The sequence below is a fragment of the Hevea brasiliensis genome, chromosome 3 (assembly GCF_030052815.1).
Source record: "Hevea brasiliensis isolate MT/VB/25A 57/8 chromosome 3, ASM3005281v1, whole genome shotgun sequence".
In the NCBI taxonomy this organism is placed as follows: domain Eukaryota; kingdom Viridiplantae; phylum Streptophyta; class Magnoliopsida; order Malpighiales; family Euphorbiaceae; genus Hevea; species Hevea brasiliensis.
Window position 1 is genome coordinate 99,681,011 of NC_079495.1, and position 18,952 is coordinate 99,699,962.

The 18,952-nt window shown below is 35.9% G+C and overlaps 1 protein-coding gene across 1 annotated transcript; it reads left to right on the forward strand.

Annotated features, from left to right (window-relative positions):
- The first annotated feature begins 11,895 nt into the window (after positions 1-11,895).
- Positions 11,896-17,185, forward strand: LOC110672581 (protein SCO1 homolog 1, mitochondrial). The gene is made up of 7 exons (XM_021835383.2): positions 11,896-12,198; positions 12,301-12,489; positions 12,604-12,694; positions 13,192-13,404; positions 15,185-15,274; positions 15,382-15,514; positions 16,812-17,185. Exons 1-7 carry the CDS (start codon positions 12,055-12,057, stop codon positions 16,924-16,926), a joined length of 975 nt encoding a protein of 324 aa, XP_021691075.2. The 5' UTR covers positions 11,896-12,054; the 3' UTR covers positions 16,927-17,185.
- Positions 17,186-18,952: the final 1,767 nt, after the last annotated feature.

Consider the following 18,952-nt stretch of genomic DNA (forward strand, 5'->3'; position numbering starts at 1 on the left):
ACAATCCATCCCCTGTATCTATACACATTCATATAAATAATATTACAACCGCAGAATTTAGTTATTACAAATCCAAATAAATATTACATTATTGGTACATGCAGAGTTCTAGAATGGAAATAAGGAAAATGAAAGTACAATAAAACTTCTTTGACTAAATTTGTGAGAAAAAAGGCAGGTTATTTTCAAAAAGAGACTCTCTTGTAGCCTGAAAAAAATAGAATGAACAGGAGTGAGCATTCGACTCATAAAGTAAGACATTGATTTTAAATATAATTTCTATAACTATCTAAAGCTAATGCATCCCTAAGTGTGAAATGCAACATACATAAACATATTCAATCAAATTCAAATAATATTCACACAAAAGATAATTTGGAACACTCACATACCCGTGTATCACATTAATGTATATAAATATGGGAGTTGATATCCTATACAGCTCTATTAATCCAGTACCTGCTAGTGAGATCTACTCAAGCTAAACTTTCTCTTAATAATCTAAATGCGAGGGTCAGTGAGATCAACTCAAAGTAGTACTCACCCTGACATATCCACAAAAAGGATTGGGTCCCACGAGTCAAGCTCTAGCCGTTCTACCCATCCTACCCATATCCAACATCACACCACAAGCATGCCGACACACGCACAAAGCTCCAAATTACCTTAAGGCGATACCCACAATAATTTCAACAAATAAAAATGCAATACAAATCATGCCTATATATATATATATATATATATATATATATATATATATATATAAGTAAATGCATTGGCATGTCTTGAACATATAATAATATTGAAATTATAAATAAAATCAATATCTACTCACTGATCAACCAAGGACTATTGTGGCAGCTGGATGGAGGAAGATGACAGACCCTGATCACCTAAACAATTATATTATTAAATGATTAGCATTTACACAAAACCAAGATTTGAAGAGTCAAAAGACATCCTAATTTATACTGGAAATCCTACAGAGTTTCTCATGTATCTAGGACTTACCCAATCTGTAAAGTTGTTCAAATAACACTTCTAAGACCACAAACCTCAAGCCCACATATTATCAATATCACAAGGCCCCTCCTGGGCCCTGTAACACCTCTAATTTTTAAATAATTATTTTATATATAAATATTAGTATTTATTGTATTAAATATTTTGAGAATAATTTGAAATTTTCTAAATTTTTAGAATCTGGTTTGATTTTCATAAAATGTTAAACTTTGATAATTTTTAAAAATTAATTTAAAGACCACGTAGTAAAACTAAAAATATATTTAGACTCTAAAAATTTTTTTGAGTTTTTTAAATTTTTTTTGAAATTTTTGGGCCTCATTTTTTGTCCTAGGGCAGAGTAAAAATTTAATTTTTGGTATTCTGAATCGAATCGTCCTAATCGAACTTAACCGAATCAAATCAGTCGAATCGAACCGATCCCTTTTCTTCTTTTTCCCTTCTCCCTTCTCTTCACCGATGCCATCTTCTCCCTCCCGTTTCTCTCTCCTCCCTCTTCCTCCGTGCCAGCCACTAACTCCCCTCCCTTCCCTGCTTCGTCGGCGACCTCCCCTGCCCCTCCCCCGTCACCAGTTGGCCTCCAGGTTGTCGGAAATTAGCCCAAAGACCCCCCTAGCACACGCGAGACTTTCGACCTTCCCAGACCGATTATGGCCGATCCGGCCACTAATTAGACCGGGTCTTATCCCAAAACCTACTTACACCTCAAGAACTTTCCATAGACACCAAGAACATAAAAAATCTATCGAGCGATTTGTCCAATTTTTGTTTAGAAAGTTTTAGCTCATTTTGACTTTTGGATTAAATTTTTCGCAAATCGTAGACCCCATGAAAAATCTGAGAGTACCGGAGTACTCCCCTCGACGAGAGCTTCGCGGCAATATCCATTTCAAAATTTTTCGACACTATTTTTGGGTGGGTCCTACGAAACTTTATAATATTTTTCTGCGCATTAAATAAGCTTAATAAATTCGACTATCGCATTTTCGAGTCGGACAAACAGGTTGAAGCTACTTCAGAACTGGGTCAAGATCATAGGCTACCTGACCATTTTCAAACATTTTTGGATACGTTTCCAGTATCAGAATTAGTGTAGGTAAGCCCGAACCCTAAGTTTCCTTAATTATTTGGTTTTAAGTTTAGATTAAAAATCCATAAAATATTCGTGGGTAGTTAGAAAATTATAATTCCTTTTGTATTAGCTTAGTAATATTGCTAAGGACCACGAAAAAAAATTTTAGAATTTTTAGAGTTCATTTGGGTAGTTTTTGCAAAAAGGGTTAGTTGTAGGGACTAAATTGTAACTTTTCAAAATTGTGATTGTTACCTGTTTGGATGGGCTTAGAAGGGGCCATGTGATGTGATTGAGATATGATTGTATGACTTGTGAATATAGAAGTGTATTTTGAGCCCTTTTGCAGGATGGGTATATCCTAAGTATAGGGGGAACTCTGCCGGATTTTTGATACAACTTAGGGTGTCTTTGATTCTTTTTAAGCTTGTATTGAGTCAATTATATTAAATAATTGTAATATAATTGTCAGGTGAGTTGGGATAGCTTTTCTCCTTCTCCCAGCCACCATAGTGACCTCGGTTTACGTTTGTGAGTAAAATATTGATTTTAATTATAATTTCAATATTATTATATGCTTAGGCATGCCCATGCATCACTTATAAATATATATATATATATATATATATATATATATATATATATATATATAGTTAAATGTTAGACACTTTTTATATTGCATCTTTATTTGATGAAATGTTTTGGATGTTGTTTTATAGCAATTTGGAGCAGTATGCGTGTGTTAGTGTGCGTGTGGCTTGTGATATTAGATATGGACATGATGGACAGACACGGCTGGAGCTTGACTCGCTGGACCCGATCCTTTTATGGATAAGTCAGGATAGACATGGCTCGAGATGATCTCACTGGCCCTCACATTTGGTCTATTAAGAGAAAGTCCTGCTTGAGATGTACTCGCTGGCAGAGATTGGATTAAGAGAGCTGTATAGGGGATCAGCTCTCATATATGTACTGTTTGAATATTATATGGGTATTGTTGACACCATATTTTGGCCGATCATCGAAGTCAAGGGATTTTAAAATCGACTCCCAACCGACGTCCTTCGATCACAAATGACTTTTCCAAACACATCGATTGCTTAATCATGAAATAAACCGATCCCACACTTAGTTAATTGTTTTTTGATCTCTTATCCTCTCCTCAAGTTCTCACTCCACCTCCACTATCCTCTCCTCATAATGCTTCATCCAATCTTCCATTCTGGCAATGTAGTCATTAGCAGAAGAGAGCTGAGCTTGTGCAGCTGAGGCGTCTTGGACCGCCTTAAGGATCTCCTTCTTTAAGGCGTGAGCTTTCTCTCTGAGTACGTGCTGGTTTGCAATGGCTTCTAAGCCTAAGCTCATTGTCTGAGCTAAGATATCATCCATGCTCTCCTCTGCCAACCGGTTCCAATCTTCTTGGAAGCTCAGATGACTTTGGCCAGGTGGGGATTCCCTCCTGTAGAGCAGTTCCTTTCCAGCAACTGGATCAGAAGTTGAGTGCCCAGGAAAGTGTCCTAACCATAGGACCCGAGGATTCCCCTTCCACATTGGAAGAGATCGGAGGAAGCGGGGGAGGCGAGAGCTCGATTTGCTGAGGAGCAGGAGCGACAACCTCTACCTCAGGGATCGGTTGCTCCTGAGATCGGGGAGGAGAGCTCGGCATCTCTATTAATTCACGACAAGGGGTCTGAGCATCAGTAACGGTGGCCCCCTTTATCGCCCTCACTTTTCCGGAGACCTCCCTCTTTCGCTTGTGGCTCTCCTTGGAAGTGTCGTCGCCCGCCATACCTACTCAGAGAGGAAGTCAGTGAGTTCGCTAATATTCAGAGGCCAAAGATATGGATAGTACCAAGGCTGAGGTCAGAGAGCTGAAGCTCGTAGTCTTCATCAGTGATCAGCCGCATCATCCAATACTTCAATTCGGCCATCACAGCGTCAAAACAAGAGAATTTCTGGGTGGACACCTAAGACTTTAACTCTTTCACCATGGTGTCTTCGTCTTTATTTAAGGCGATCTTCTTCGAGATCGGAGCGACCAGATGTTGCCAACTCTGTGGGATACTCTTAAAGCCGTTATGAATCTTGCTCCTCAAAATAAAGAATCGATTCTTCCAGTTCTTCAACGAAGAAGGGAGATCGGTGAAAAGCCCACAGTTCGGCTTTGCTTGAAAGAACCAAAATTTGTCATCTTTCCTTCGGGCAAGCCTATGTAGCTCGGCAAAGACTTTTGTCGTGGGCTCCAGCCTCTTAGCTGGGCAGAGGCCCCGGAAGGCTACCAAAGTCTGCCAAGAGTTTGGATGCACTTGAGCTACCGAGACATGGTGAAACTTTAGGACGCCTTGTAAAATTTGTCTAAAGGAAAATGAAGCCTGGCCTTTAACTGCTCTTCATACACCATGATGAGATCACTCTCATCAAAGAAATGATTAGCCCAATGATCGCCGTGGCATTTGATCAGTTCAAAGGAGTTGATCCACAGATTATACTCCTGACTTATAGATTGGAGATCGATTTCTCTTAAGACTGAAGGCAATTCATCAATTAGCAAGTTTTCTCTCCTCAAAGATGCCCCTCGCCTCGATCCAGTAGTCGGTCCAGTAACCGGAATGATGGTCGTGCTGGTTCGATCGCCTGATCTAATCACATCGCCCTCTTTCGAGGTCCACAAAACATGGACGGAAAGTAGGCTAGCGGCTCTCTGACCCTCGGCGCCGCTTATTTTCAGAAAAACAAAAAAAAATTAATCAAGAAAAAGAATCAAAATCCTTACCGGAATGTGATCGGTGCCAGAAAAACGTAAATAAATGAGAGAATGCTGAGATTGCTAGCAAAGTTCTGAAATTGATATAAGGGAGCAACTGATTGACCCTCCCCCTATTTATACCGTCTGAGCATTTAATGCTCACAAAGTCCCAAGTAGCGCATTGGTTAGCGGAATCGGCTCGCTTTCCTGACACGTTGCGGGAAGGTTCCAGAAACACAATAATAAAATCAAATAAATGAGATAAGTTAGCTAGGGTTATCGGATTAGGCAAACTTTCAAAGCCACAGATCGACTAATGACAATTTAGTTAGAGATCAGATCGGATATGCACATTAGAGATCGGAAAAATAACTAATGCAATAATTAAATAATAACCTTGAAATAAAATTTCATTTCATTTCCAAAAGGTCGGTTTACATCATTTGGGCGATCTCAAGAGATCGGATTACATCATTAAGAGAATCTTTAAAGATCAGATTATATCATTTAGGCAATCTCTAAAGATTAGTACTACATCTTACCTAGTAAGGGCCTATGTCAAAGCCTAGTCTTATGGCTGAATCAAAAGATGTGTTTGATCAGAAAGCCAGCCACAAGTATTAGATAGATGTGCAGCTCAGATAGAGTGACTATGACTCTCATGATGGTGAGTGGAGTCATTGTCGATGTCATCGACCAGAATCAAGCTACAGTCGGGACGCCCGATATGGTGAGGAGCCAAATGAACTTCAAGAGGCGGTCACCGATATTAAGATTGAAATTAGCAGTCCTCTTGCCCGAGATTAGTTCACCAATTATATTGGTAGACCGATTCGAGATCGACATGATCATCGCTTTCGATCTTAATTGGTAAATTAGTCTGGTTCCCTCACTGTCATTAGATGTTATCCCCATGGTTCTCCGATCACCGGGATCATAAATTTTTAGGCGAAGGGTAAAGAAAACAGTCGAAAAAAGATCAAAAGCAGTCACCATAATCAGAATTGTTACCGTAGAAGCTAGAATTGGAGAAATGGGGAAACTAGAAAAGGAGAAGTGAAGTATGAAGGGGATTTCTCGTTGGTGTATATATATAGGGCTTGAGCATTTATTGCATGCAAAAACTGAAGCGTACGCATCGGTAACTGAAGAATTAATTACTTTACCAAGGCAGGTCAGATAACAAGAAAGATCTAGAATGGGAGAGATCGGGGAATGAGATGGGACCTGATACTAGAGAGATCGAAAAAGGAGAGGGTCATAATAGGGAGAGCGGAAGAAATAGAGATCGGAAAGCATGGAGGGATTAAAATAACTTTCAATCAACTCTCTTCATAATCAGAGCCGAGTTAGTTAAAGCATTACAGGCAGATCAAATCTTCACCGCACGCCTCAGTTGCAGAAATGCCTACCTAGCTAACAGACGCCAAAACAGTTATGGCAGTTCTGTATACCTCGATTTCCATCGTTGATCATACTTGTAAGGACGAACTCAGAGCCCTTGGATCAAAAAGTAGACGATAGGATCGTCGCTTTTCATTCTCAGCCCTCGGATCCATCTTGTAAGGTAAGACCCTGAGCCGTTGGATTAAGAGAAGAAAGGACGGATGTTCTGAATGAAATCTCAACCCTCCATTTTGATTCTCTTTAATTCTCAGACATCGGAATGTGTCCTTTTGAATCTAAACCCTCCGTCTCTCCTGATGAGATCCTGACCCTTCATAAGGAGCACCCGTTCCCTATAAATACCTGCATGCAATACTGTAGAGGGGAGGGGGAAAAAAAAGGTGGTGGTGATTATTATGGAAAGACTCTTAAATTTGATTCAGTCTTGCTACTTTGCCATTCTAAGCTTTGGGGAAACTTTGGAAACCAGTTTTATTAAGTATCTTCATTGAAGGAGTTTTTGGACCCTGAAATTCTTCATTTTCAGTGTCTGTTCATTACTCTGTGAGACCATTTTTCCTTTTTTGTCCATTTTCGTCTTCGCCGCCCTAACATCAGTATATTACTCTCTAAGCCTAACTGCATTCTGACCCGGTTCCCGTCGCTTCGAACTGTATTCCGACCTGGTTCCCGTTACTTCGAAGTAAGCATTAGTCTTTCGGCCGTCAGCTTTTAGCTCTGCAATATTTGAGGATTCTGGAGTCATTCCATCCGTCACCTCAACCTCTCATAGGTAAGTGTCCAGACTATCATTTTGCCGAATACTTGTGCTTTATTTTATCTGTTTTTATTCTTGAAATTTCTATTATGTTCAGTCGCACTAAAATCCCAATGTAGATTATTCAAGCCCATAGTTATTTCCTGAGTATTCTTCTTCTATTCATTCGTAAATTTTATTTATCTCTTATTAGTTTTCATTTCTTTCGAAAATAGATGTTATGGTTGTGGACAACCTGTAGGTAATTTAAAAGATATTGGTAGAAGTATCTTAACGTGGAAGTTTTCAAACAAATAAAAATAACAAAAGGATAGTCGTAACAAAAGGTCGAATAGTAGGTCAGATGAATAAGTTATGAGGTCAGGCTACGAAACGAGCCCAAAAGATGACATAATGGAGCGAGAATCGAGATAAGATTGGGTCCCGGACCAGTAACCAAAAGAGATCAGATATCGCTAGCCAAAGAGCTCTGATAAGGCGATCACATAGGTAATCGGCAAGAAGTTCAGTCTTGTATCCACCCTCTAGTTATAAGGATTAGTGGGTTAAGAAAAGCTTTGCGTGGGTTTCTGGCGCTCTCTGGCGCTAGAATCCTTAGTTCAAAGTCTTTACTTAAAACTTTAAATCGAATACTTTAAGAGATCGGAGGAGAGTTCTTACCTGATTCTCATTCCAAATTTAAACACGGAGATCGGAGGAGAGTTCTTATCCAAGACCCTTTACTTAAAACTTTAAATCGAATACTTTAAGAGATCGGGGGAGAGTTTTTACCTGATTCTCATTCCAAATTTAAACATGGAGATTGGAGGAAAGTTCTTATCCGAGACCCTTTACTTAAAACTTTAAACCCAATACTTTAAGAGATCGGGGGAGAGTTCTTACCTGATTCTCATTCAAATTTAAATAAAACACGGAGATCGGAGGAGAGTTCTTATCCGAGATCCTTCACTCAAAACTTTAAACTCAATTCTCATTAAAATTTAAATAAAACATAGAGATCGGAGGAGAGTTTTTATCCGAGACCCTTCACTTAAAATTTTAAACAAAATATTTTAAGAGATCGGGAGAGAGTTTTTACTCGATTTTTGCTAAAATCTTAATAATGTACTCGGAGTTCAGAGGAGAGTTTTTATCCGAAATCTCCCACTTAAAACTCTAAAAAACATACCTAGAGATCGGTAGAAACTTCTTATCCGAGCTCTCTTAACAAAATCCAAATCAAAATAACACAACTCCAATACACAAGATAACTTTACTCGATACCTATTCACTAAAAGGCCATATCGTGAACTCGTGTTCTTGGGCAACCCAAAATAAGTGAAATATCAAATATTCCTTTATGTCGCACAAAGGATTAATATCATCACTATCCCAACTCTCTAATTATCTTTTTAACTTATGAAGAGCATAACATTAAATCTGTTTATCCTCATTGAGGGACGAGGCAGGGTGCCTAATACCTTCCCTGCCTGTATACGGACCCCGAACCTAGAATCTCTGTTTTCAAAGTGATTTTTTTTAATATATTTTCACAAATGATTTTCTTTAATTTCCCTCAAAATTAAAGTGACGACTCCTCACTTTACCCACTTCAGTGAAGAGCTTCGTTGAGGTGACCGCAAATTACCTTGCGACAGGTGTGTGAGTGCTCCAAATTACCTTTTTGTTGTTTATGATGTGATTTGTATGAAAACTATAAAGATGTTGCATTCCACTCTTTAGGACGCATTAGCTTTAGATAGCTATAGAAATTATACTTAAAATTGGTATTTTACTCTCTAAGTCGAACGCTCACTCTTGTTTATCTATTTTTCCAGGATACAAGAGACCCTTTATTGAGTTTAACCAACTCTCTTCCTCGCAGGTCTATTATCGATATTTAATTGTATTTTGTTCTTTTATTCTATTCTAAAACTCCGCATGTATTATTATTATTAGTGATGTATTCATTTGGATCTATTATGTATGTATTAACTGGAATTATAAGTATGATATATGAGTATGCAGGGATGATTATTGGGTTGAATGAGGGAGCTAAGCTCCCATTTGAAATAATATTATTATGAGTATGTAGAAGGTGAGCTGAGCTCCTTAAATTATTATATATATTGTGCTTGCAAGTCGAGTGAGTCAAAAACTCCCCGTTGGATGGTCTATGTTATGGCCGGACTCTGTCCGGTTGATTTCTTCAAATTGGGCTCAATATGGGCCTTAGGATTGGGTTAAGGAATAATTAAGCTTACTACGGGTCTCGAGGGCTTTAGGCTAGCTCAGGTCCTAGTGCCGGTCCTGCCCATATGTTGGGTCATGACAGGCCCACCAAACCAGACCAAACTCAAGCATTTCGATAATTCAGCTATAATCCTTAAAACTAACATTTTACAAAAATCATCCAAACTAGCTCTAAAAGTTCTAAAATTATGCCTCGCAGTCCTTAACGATGTTATTAAGTTATTGCAAGAGGAATTACAATTTTCTAACTATCTACAAATGTTTTATAAATTTTATTCTAAATTCGACATTAAATAAATAATGCAATTCGGAGTTTGGACTTATTTACGCTAATTCTGACACTTGGAACGCTTCTGGGGCGTCTAAAAATGGTAGAATGGACTCTAATATTGACCCACTTCTAAAGAGAGTTCGGCAACTCATCTGTCTGACCAAAAAATGCAGATTCGGACGCCAGTAAAATTTTCGAGAAACGAAAGTACCTATGCAAAGCCCACATAACCAGGAGTAATGATATAACTTTTATTCAACTAAATACACTCAATAAAGGCCTGAAAAAATACTGCAAAATTCATGAGACCCACTTAAATTTTAGTGTAAAAAAAAATTGAAATTTATATCACCACGAAGCTCTCGCTGAGTAGAGCGTGCTAGTGGTCTCAGAATCCCAGTTTGGGAGAAATTTAGCCCAAACATTGAAATGGGCTAAAATTTTCCGAGCTTGATTCGGATAAACTGCTCAATGAAAATTTGTGTTCTTAGTGTCTTTGAAAAGCTTTCGAGGAGTAGAACACTTTTGGAATTGGACCTGGTCCAATTGGTGGCCGGATCTACCAGAAATAGGTCTGGAAGTTAAAAAATCATGCTGTGCGATGAGGATCTTCAAACGTGTTTTTCCGATGACTGGGGTGGCAGCCAGCGGCGGGGAGAGGTCCAGGTGGGGCGCTAGCATGCTAGGGAGGGAGGGGGACGGCTGGCCAACGGTGGGGAAGGGAGAGGAGAGAGAAAAAATGGGAGAGGGAGGGGGCAACAGTGTGCGAAGTGGAAGGAAGAAAGAAAAAGATGGGCCAATTCAATTTGATCGGTTCGATCCAATCCAATTTGATTTGATTGATTCGATTTAAGATACCAGAAATTCGATTTTTACTCTGCCTTGAGATCCAAAATGAAGCCTAAAAATTCTGAAAAAATTATAGAAAATTTAAAAAAAATTTGTGGAGTCCAAATATATTTTTACATTTGCCATATGGTTTTTAAATTAATTTTTAAAAATCAATAAAATTTATTGTCTTAAAAAAATAAACTCGATTTTAAAAATCTAGAAAATTTTAATTTAATTTTCATAATATTTAATACAATAAAATATTATAATTTACATATAAAATAATTATTTAAAAATGCGAGATGTTACATTAATACTATAATAAGTAACTATTATTATTATTATTATTATTATTATTATTATTATTACAAATACCTAAAAATTTTAATTTAATTAGAGATAGGAAAAATTAAGATTTAATTAGATTAATTTATTAATTATACATAACAAACATATATGCTAATTTTATATATATTTTATTTTCACTTCTTGATTTAAAGGTGATTCAGATTTTTATAAAACAAATCGAAGAAAAGATAGAATTTTAAATTTATTACATTTATGTCAAGTAGTAATTTTTAATTAAATTTATTGATGATAATTTTTTCTTTATTTTAGTTGTAATATATAATTATTATATACTTTAATTTTTTAAATATAATTTTTAATTAATTTGATCTTTCAAATTTAAATGATGGAAAAGTATCCATTAAAAAATATAATTGTCATTTATGAGGTTTTTAATTTTTAATTTAAAAACATTAGCAGTAAAATTAAGACTCATATCTACTTAAAAAAAATATAAAAATGTTTAGTAGAATATTTTTAAACACATATTTGTAATTAAATTTTTTTATTTAATTACTGATAATTTGTCGACCTAAGACGTTTAATTTTAAAATTTAACGGATATTATCATGATTTTTTAATTATTACTAAAATTAAAAATTTAATTTCTTTTCAAATATTTACTCTAAATTAATTAAGCATTAAGAGATATTTAAATTTTTGTAAGAAATTAATAATTAAATTTTTTTACACATATATAACTAATAAAGGTAATGCATATTCATTAATTTTTAATTTTTTTTTAAAGAAAGAGAGTCAATATTATTTTTTTATATTTTTTAAATAGTTATAATATATAATTACTAAATATAATTATGTTTTCTAATTTTTTATTTCAAAATAAAATCAAAATTTATATTTATTTCAAAAGAAAATCAATACTTAAATATTTTTTTCTCTCCATTTTTATATTTAATAAATTTTAATTTATTTTATTTTTATTATTTTAAATAATTTATTATTATTATAAACAAAAAATGACTTATGACTATTAAAAAATTTATTACTGTTAAAGCCACTAATTTAAAAATAATTGCTAATTTATTTGATAAAATTTATTATGGGCATTTTATTATTTTAATATTTTAAATAATAACATTAAATATTTTTTAATTAATAATAATTTAATATCTAATTAAATTTAATATGAATTTTTCTCTACTGTGATGGGATATTCCGCTAGTATTAAAATAAATCTCCGGTATTGCATACTCAAAACAGTGTGCGGTGGATCTAAACCTCTATAAACCCTGGAAGGGACTGCAGTTCCTTGATCTGAAAGCCCATACTCAACGCATAAGGAGAAAGCCCCCTTGATAGGGTTTATTCGAACACTGAAACGCTGTGTAAGCTTCCAAGATTCACATATGGCGTCTGTTCTATCGAGAAATGCCCGTCGCTTTATCTATTTTCGCTTCCTCGGTCAATGCAGACCGTCCGTGCTGCCGCCGCCGCCATTACCATCACCGTCGCCGGCATTCGATAATCGAAATCTCTCTCTCTTTTGCTCGGTTCGTTTTTCTTATCTGTGCTTTCTATTTCTATCCTTTTTGTCGATTTTTAATTCAGTATGATTAATATTTTTCCTTTTGTTTTTTAATTCGTTTAATTAGGTTGTACCTGTAGATGTAGGAGTGCATTCCATGTGGACTTATCAAAGATTTTTATCTAGTGCAAGTGCAAGTACTGGTACTGTTAGCTCGGAAACTTCAGGAAAAGCTGAAGACACTAAATCGGATGGAGGTGAGAAGTCAGGCGATTCGCAGCAGGACAGTGATGCTGGAAAACCTGTACGCGGAGGGGTAAATTTTGATTTTCTCTCTGTGTTTTATTAATTTGCTTTTAATTGAATCCATTGATTGTGGAAACTTTTATTGGGTTCATTTATGAGCTGATTTAGTTGCTGGGGTTTGCAGCCTGTATCGTGGTTAAGTTTTCTGTTGCTGATGGCCACTGGAGTTGGAATAATCTTATACTACGATAGGGAGAAGAAGCGGCATATTGAAGGTAGACTTCTAACGGTGAGTGAGTTGGACATTTTTAAGAGTTTGTCTGTTAAATCAAACTATCATCTTCCTAATTGGTGTGTGCCCCTGTGCTTAAGGACTATTGGGCTGTCACTCAAGATATGATCATTTCCTTAGTGACCAAGACCTTCCAAGTGCAAAGCCGCTTTGAAACCGTATCCAAGGGCCAATTCATCTAGGATTTTAGATTCTGGTACAGATTAGTTGAACTTATGATTTTGCCTTTTCTCAGAGTCCAAAAGAACTTATTTTGCATTAGCTGATTTTAGTGGTACACTGGTCACAATTTTGGGGGAGAAGAAAATTTGATACCATTACTTGAGTTGTAGCTTGTGCCAATACTTATCAGATTTGTTGTCTACCATTTTCTCTTGAATAGATTGAATCACAGATTGAAATCTCCATTAAATTGCCCCTTTAAAGTATTATACTGCATCTTCCTTTATTTTCATGTTTGATAAGCTCTTATCTTTGCAGAAATAAATAAAGCTTCTGAGGCTGCAAAAGAGGGACCATCTGTGGGAAAAGCAGCCATTGGGGGGCCATTTAATCTCATCAACCATGATGGGAAGAATGTAACAGAGAAAGATTTTGTGGGTAACTGGACATTAATATATTTTGGTTTCACTCACTGCCCTGATATTTGCCCGGATGAGCTGCAAAAGCTTGCTGCTGCAGTTGATAAAATAAGTGAGTTGCTGATTTTTTTTTTCTTACTGGCACTTTATTTCTGATATCTCATTGCAGAATGGTCTATAGGAATATTTGTTAGTCGGATAGAGCAAATTCTGATTCAATAAGAAACATAATGCTCTTGCTTTCTGATTTTGGGAGAATGCAGAAGCATGCTCCTGCATCTTAGCATATTTTAACAATAGCTGAAACTGTTCAGCTGAATTAATGTAGCTGGTAGTACTTAGTCAACTCACTTCTAGCATGCTGTCTTGTGGTCACAGTAATTTGGTCTCTGTGAAACAGGTATCCTATTGCTAGAAATAGGCCTCCTAAGCCATGCCTTAATTAGGGGTGAGCTGGTTTCAGTTATAACTGAACAACCGAACCGAACCGAACCATTGGAATATGCTTTTTCAGTTTGGTTTTTTTACTTTATCGATTCTGTTCAGTTTTTGTTTGAAGAAAAAATTGGTTAGCCGTTCAGTTTGATTAATTTGGTAAAAATAACTGAAACAACTGAACCGACCGAAATTATTTGGGCTCATACGCTCAGCTGTCCATTTTCTTTTTTTTTTTTTGTTCTAAGCCCATTTTTAAGCTTATAAGCCCAAAGAAGCACAACCCAACTTTATTATCTTAAACACAAGTCCATTTTCCATTATCTTCAGCACAAACCCATTTGTCACCTCTGGCCGTTTGCATCTTCTCCGAAGTCCGAATCTCCACTCTCCAGTCACTTCTCCTCTCATTATAAATTTCCAATTCCAAATCCCTTGACCCTCAGAGACCAGAATCTCAGACCACACTCCACCCTCAGCCCTCTGCATGTCTTTCATGTCTTGCCTTGTACTGTTGCTGGTTGCTTCTCACCTCGTACTCTAGAGCATTGAATTGATGCATCACAGCATTCTATGCCACCTGTAGCCATCGCACAGAGCATCAATGATCACTAGTCATCTTGATGCCATCAGAGACCCATGGCTTGTGATCTTGCCCTTCAATGTTCATTCTTATTTAGTTTTCCACAATTTGACATTTCATTATGCGTTTAACCTTGGTCCTGCTGTGTGCTTCATGGTGTGTCATCATCCCGGCCTCCTCTGTCCAGCTTTGTGCCTCACAGTGTGCCATCATCTCTCACTGTTGAAATTTTGAGAATTGTTTTGAAATATTTTTTTTCAATTTGTAAATTGTAATTAATTGAATTTGTTGCTGTGAATGCTGGAAATTGATTGAATTTGTTCCAAGTTCAATGATGAGTTAATGAATGGGTGCTGGGTTTGGATGTTGGGAATTTGGGATTGTGAGGGAGGGTAAACGGTATTGTTTTTAACTAAAAACGACAGAGTTTAGGGATTTTCAGTACCAATGGTTCCACCAATTTAGTTCCTCTCTCAATTTGGTTTGGTTCGGTTAACAATTTACATGATTTTAGTTTTTCAGTTGATTTCAGTTTTTGACACACCTCTAGCCTTAATTCCAAGATGAATACTTCCTAAACCAAGACTTTTGTGATGGTCATTAGAATCTGAAGGGTGATTGAAGGTTAATTATGAATCTTATTAGAATTATTATGGGAAACTGTAAATAATATCTGTGAAAAATCTATGTTCAAGAGTTCTTTCAACCCTTCAGCCTCCTAATTTGGAACTTGGATCAGAAAGAGACTATCTGAAACTATCCTATGTCATTAATTGCTTTTCTGAATAAGTATATGTTAAGTAAAATTTTCTGGACCACTATGATTGCGTGATGGTAAATTGATGATTTTCTTTTCTTGTTTTCATGCTTGTAGAGGAAAAATCAGGGTTTGAACTTGTGCCTGTTTTCATCTCTGTCGATCCTGAGAGAGATACTGTTGAGCAAGTGCGCGAATATGTCAAAGGTTCTTATTAACATATTTGTTGGACTCACTATTATTTTACATCTTATATCATTCTATTAACATATGATTGATGAGTTCACATTTATGATTATTCTCATCTGTTCCAGAGTTCCATCCAAAATTAATTGGGTTAACTGGCAACCCTGATGAGATAAAGAAAGCTGCTCGTGCATATCGGGTCTATTATATGAAGACAGCAGAGGAAGATTCAGATTATCTGGTCGATCACTCCATAGTCATGTATGTATCTGAGATTGTTATTCATAATTTACACACACACACACACCCTCAAAAAAAAAAAAAAAGCATGAAACCTGAAGTGGTGATAAGAATATTAATCTTGCGAATGTCTGCACTGTAATATTTTGAGTTTTGAATAGGAGTATTCTCATGCTGAAAATTTGGGCTTTTCTTTAATTATTTTTCTTAAATACAAATAGAAACTCTTGGGTTTTATTCTCAAGTTGTAAATATTTTCCTGTTCTCCAAATTTATATTGATATTAGGAAATCAAATAAAAATAGTTTATGCTGTTAACTTTTGTTTTCTACTAGATTTGTAATTGAACAATTTGTGCATATATGTTCCTGCACCATCTCAACTGCCATTGCCACTGCAATCTCATTGTTGGCACCACCACTGCAATCACGCCATCATGATTGTTTCTGCATTCACGCGGTTGGGGGGGGGTTGGTGGTGTGTTGGGGAGAGAGAGAGAGGGGGAAATAAAAAAACCACGCACACACACACACGAAACACAAAACTATTCTTTCAATAGGAAACAACTGGAAATTGAAAAACAAAAATTGTTTCTGAAAGGGTATGTTAGTTTCCCAGTACAAGAATTGTTTAATGGAGTACTGTGTTGTCAAATCATGTTTAAATATTCCCTCTGTTTTTCTGCAGGTATGCTAATTGTTTTTTTATCTGCTTTTTGTTACACTGTGTGCTTACTGCTTGGTGAATTTGGTAAGGTAAATTATTTTTTAGTCTGTTTTGCCATTATTAACACTTTCGTCTCTCTATTGTGAAAAATAGATCAAAAAAAATCCCGAAATTTTTGTTTTGTCAAGCACTTTAATTCTATCTTAGTCCATTTTTAGCCGTTAATGCTTCAGGAAAAGATCAAAATACTCTCGTTGAAATCAGCAACCTTAAAGACGTTCTGGTCCTTTTTTTTCCCCCTCAAAATAGAGGGACGAAATTATTAGTAATGCCCAAACTCATGGATGAAATGGTAATTTACTTGAAATTTTATCTCATATTTGTTTGATTGGCGGAATATGCTGAAATATAATTAGAAAATATATGGATATAATTAGAAAATAGATGGAAGGACTAAAGTGTTTGACGGAATCAAATCTTAGGGATTTTTTAATCTATTTTTTTAAAAATAAAGGGATGAAAGTGTTTATAATGGCAAAACATAGAGACTAAAAATTAATATACTCAATTTCATTTGTTAGATTATCAATTTAAGCTCTAGCACCCCACTTTCTAAGTTGTGTTTTCTAACAACATTTCTGCTATTGTATAGGTACTTGATGGATCCTCGCATGGAATTTGTGAAGTTCTTTGGGAAGAACAATGATGTCGAGTCACTGGCAGATGGTATTATTAAAGAGATAAAACAGTACAAATCTAAAAAGTAGAAATATCTGCTCAACTCTGTAGCGTCTTTTCTTGCTGAGAGCACTTTCAATTTTCTCCGCCAAATCTTTTTTATTTGATATTTTCCGGGAGAGTTGAAGATTATATTTTGTTTGTGGCCTGATAATTGTTTCCGAGACATCCCTAGAGTGCTGGGGACATGGAACTGTTAGTAATGAGATGTTTTCCAAAGATTCTACCCTCAGCTTTCCTAAGCCACAGGGTATTCAATCATCAAAAATAGCAATAATTGTTGCAATATGAGCTTATGTAAATGCGAGCAACATGAACCGATACGATAAAAGAAAATTAAAAAAAAAGAAAAAACTTCAAAAGGCAGGCGCATTGTCTCGATTATGATTCAGCAGCTTGCACGGGCCCCAAAGTGTTGCAAAAGAAATGCCGTCACCTTCAGTAACAACTGGCAGGTACGATTTTTTCAGCCCTCGTTGCTGCTCACATTCTTGTTTTCTCCCTGCTAAATTTGGAGAGTGTATTAATTAAATTATATATTAATTTATTTTAATTTATGTTTATATAAATGATTAACCTGATATTGCAATTCAACTACTTATCTGTTACTGTTTCATTTTATAAAATTTTCAAGTATTTCATTTTATAAAATTTTCAAGTAGAATAAGTATTTCTAAAGCTTGTCTAAAGTGTAACTATATGGTTGTCACTTGATAAGTAGTTAACAATAACTCAATATAGGCTCAGCTTAGGTTTTAATATCACATTAAATTTGAAGAGAGTGCGAGTTAAATTAAATATTAATTTATTTTAATTTGAGTTTATATAAATGATTAAATTGTTTTACACATCAAAATGATTATTTACTTTGATATTGTAACCCAATCATTTATATATTACTCTTTTATTTTATAGATTTTTCATGTGAGACAAGTATTCCTAACACTCCCATTCTAAAAGAACGCAAACTTCACAAGCTTATCGCCTGGGGAAAATCCTAAAACATAAACGGCAAAGTATAAGATTCTTTAGTGATACTATAAATTATGCAGCTTCATATTTCTCAAGATGGCGCTTTGGATTGCCAATGAAGGAAAATCTGAACAGAGGTTGCCTCATGTGCCAATTGAATGTGATGCATATGGACAAATTGAGATAGATATCTCTTCGTTTCTTGTCTCAGCCATGGATTTTTGGATTAACCTGCTGCTTCGTTTGCGCTCTCAATTGCTTATTGGATCCTTCTTGATGGATGTCTAGTTTAAACTTACTTCCTACCTCTCAAATCAGGGAAACAGCGCAAAATTCTCTTACTAATCTTCCTGTTTTGGCATTTGTGGAAGAGTAGGAATAGCTTCACTTTCGATAGGCAGGAAATTCCTTCCTGTCAAGCTATTATGGGAGGCAATAAAACATTATGATGATTTTACGGCAGCTCAATTGCAATTGCAATGAATGCTGGTTCACAAAATGAACCATACAATCCATCAAATTCCAGGAATTGGATCCCTCCAAATAAAGGTGTGGTTAAAGTGAATTTCGATGCTTCGGTTACAAAGCAAAGGAATGAAGGTGCAATTGCGGTAATAGCAAGGAATCATCAGTCTCTCGTATGAGTGGTTTTGTAAAATTCACAAAGCCATTACTGATCCTCTTATTCTTGAAAATCTTGCTTGCAAAGAGGCGGTCCAGTTAGCCAAAACAAAAGGGTTTAGAAATTTTGTGGTGGAAGGTGATTCTTAGCTAGTAATTAATGCTCTTCAAGGAGGAAGTATTCCTTTAGTGATCCTGAACATCATAGTTGATATTAACTCCTTTCAATAGTCTTCAACACTCTCTCTTTCTCCAATAGTATCTGCAACCAAACTGCTCATTCCTTGACATTTCTAGCGCTTCGTGATTTTCTTTTAATTTGTAATCGGGGAACATAACCGTACAAGGGGATTGTAGTACAGAAAATATTGAAATGAGGTGTAGCGTTGAGAAATTACCAAATAAGTATGAATACGCAAAAAGACGTTATTCAAAATAGCGTCCCAATGTAGGACGCCAATC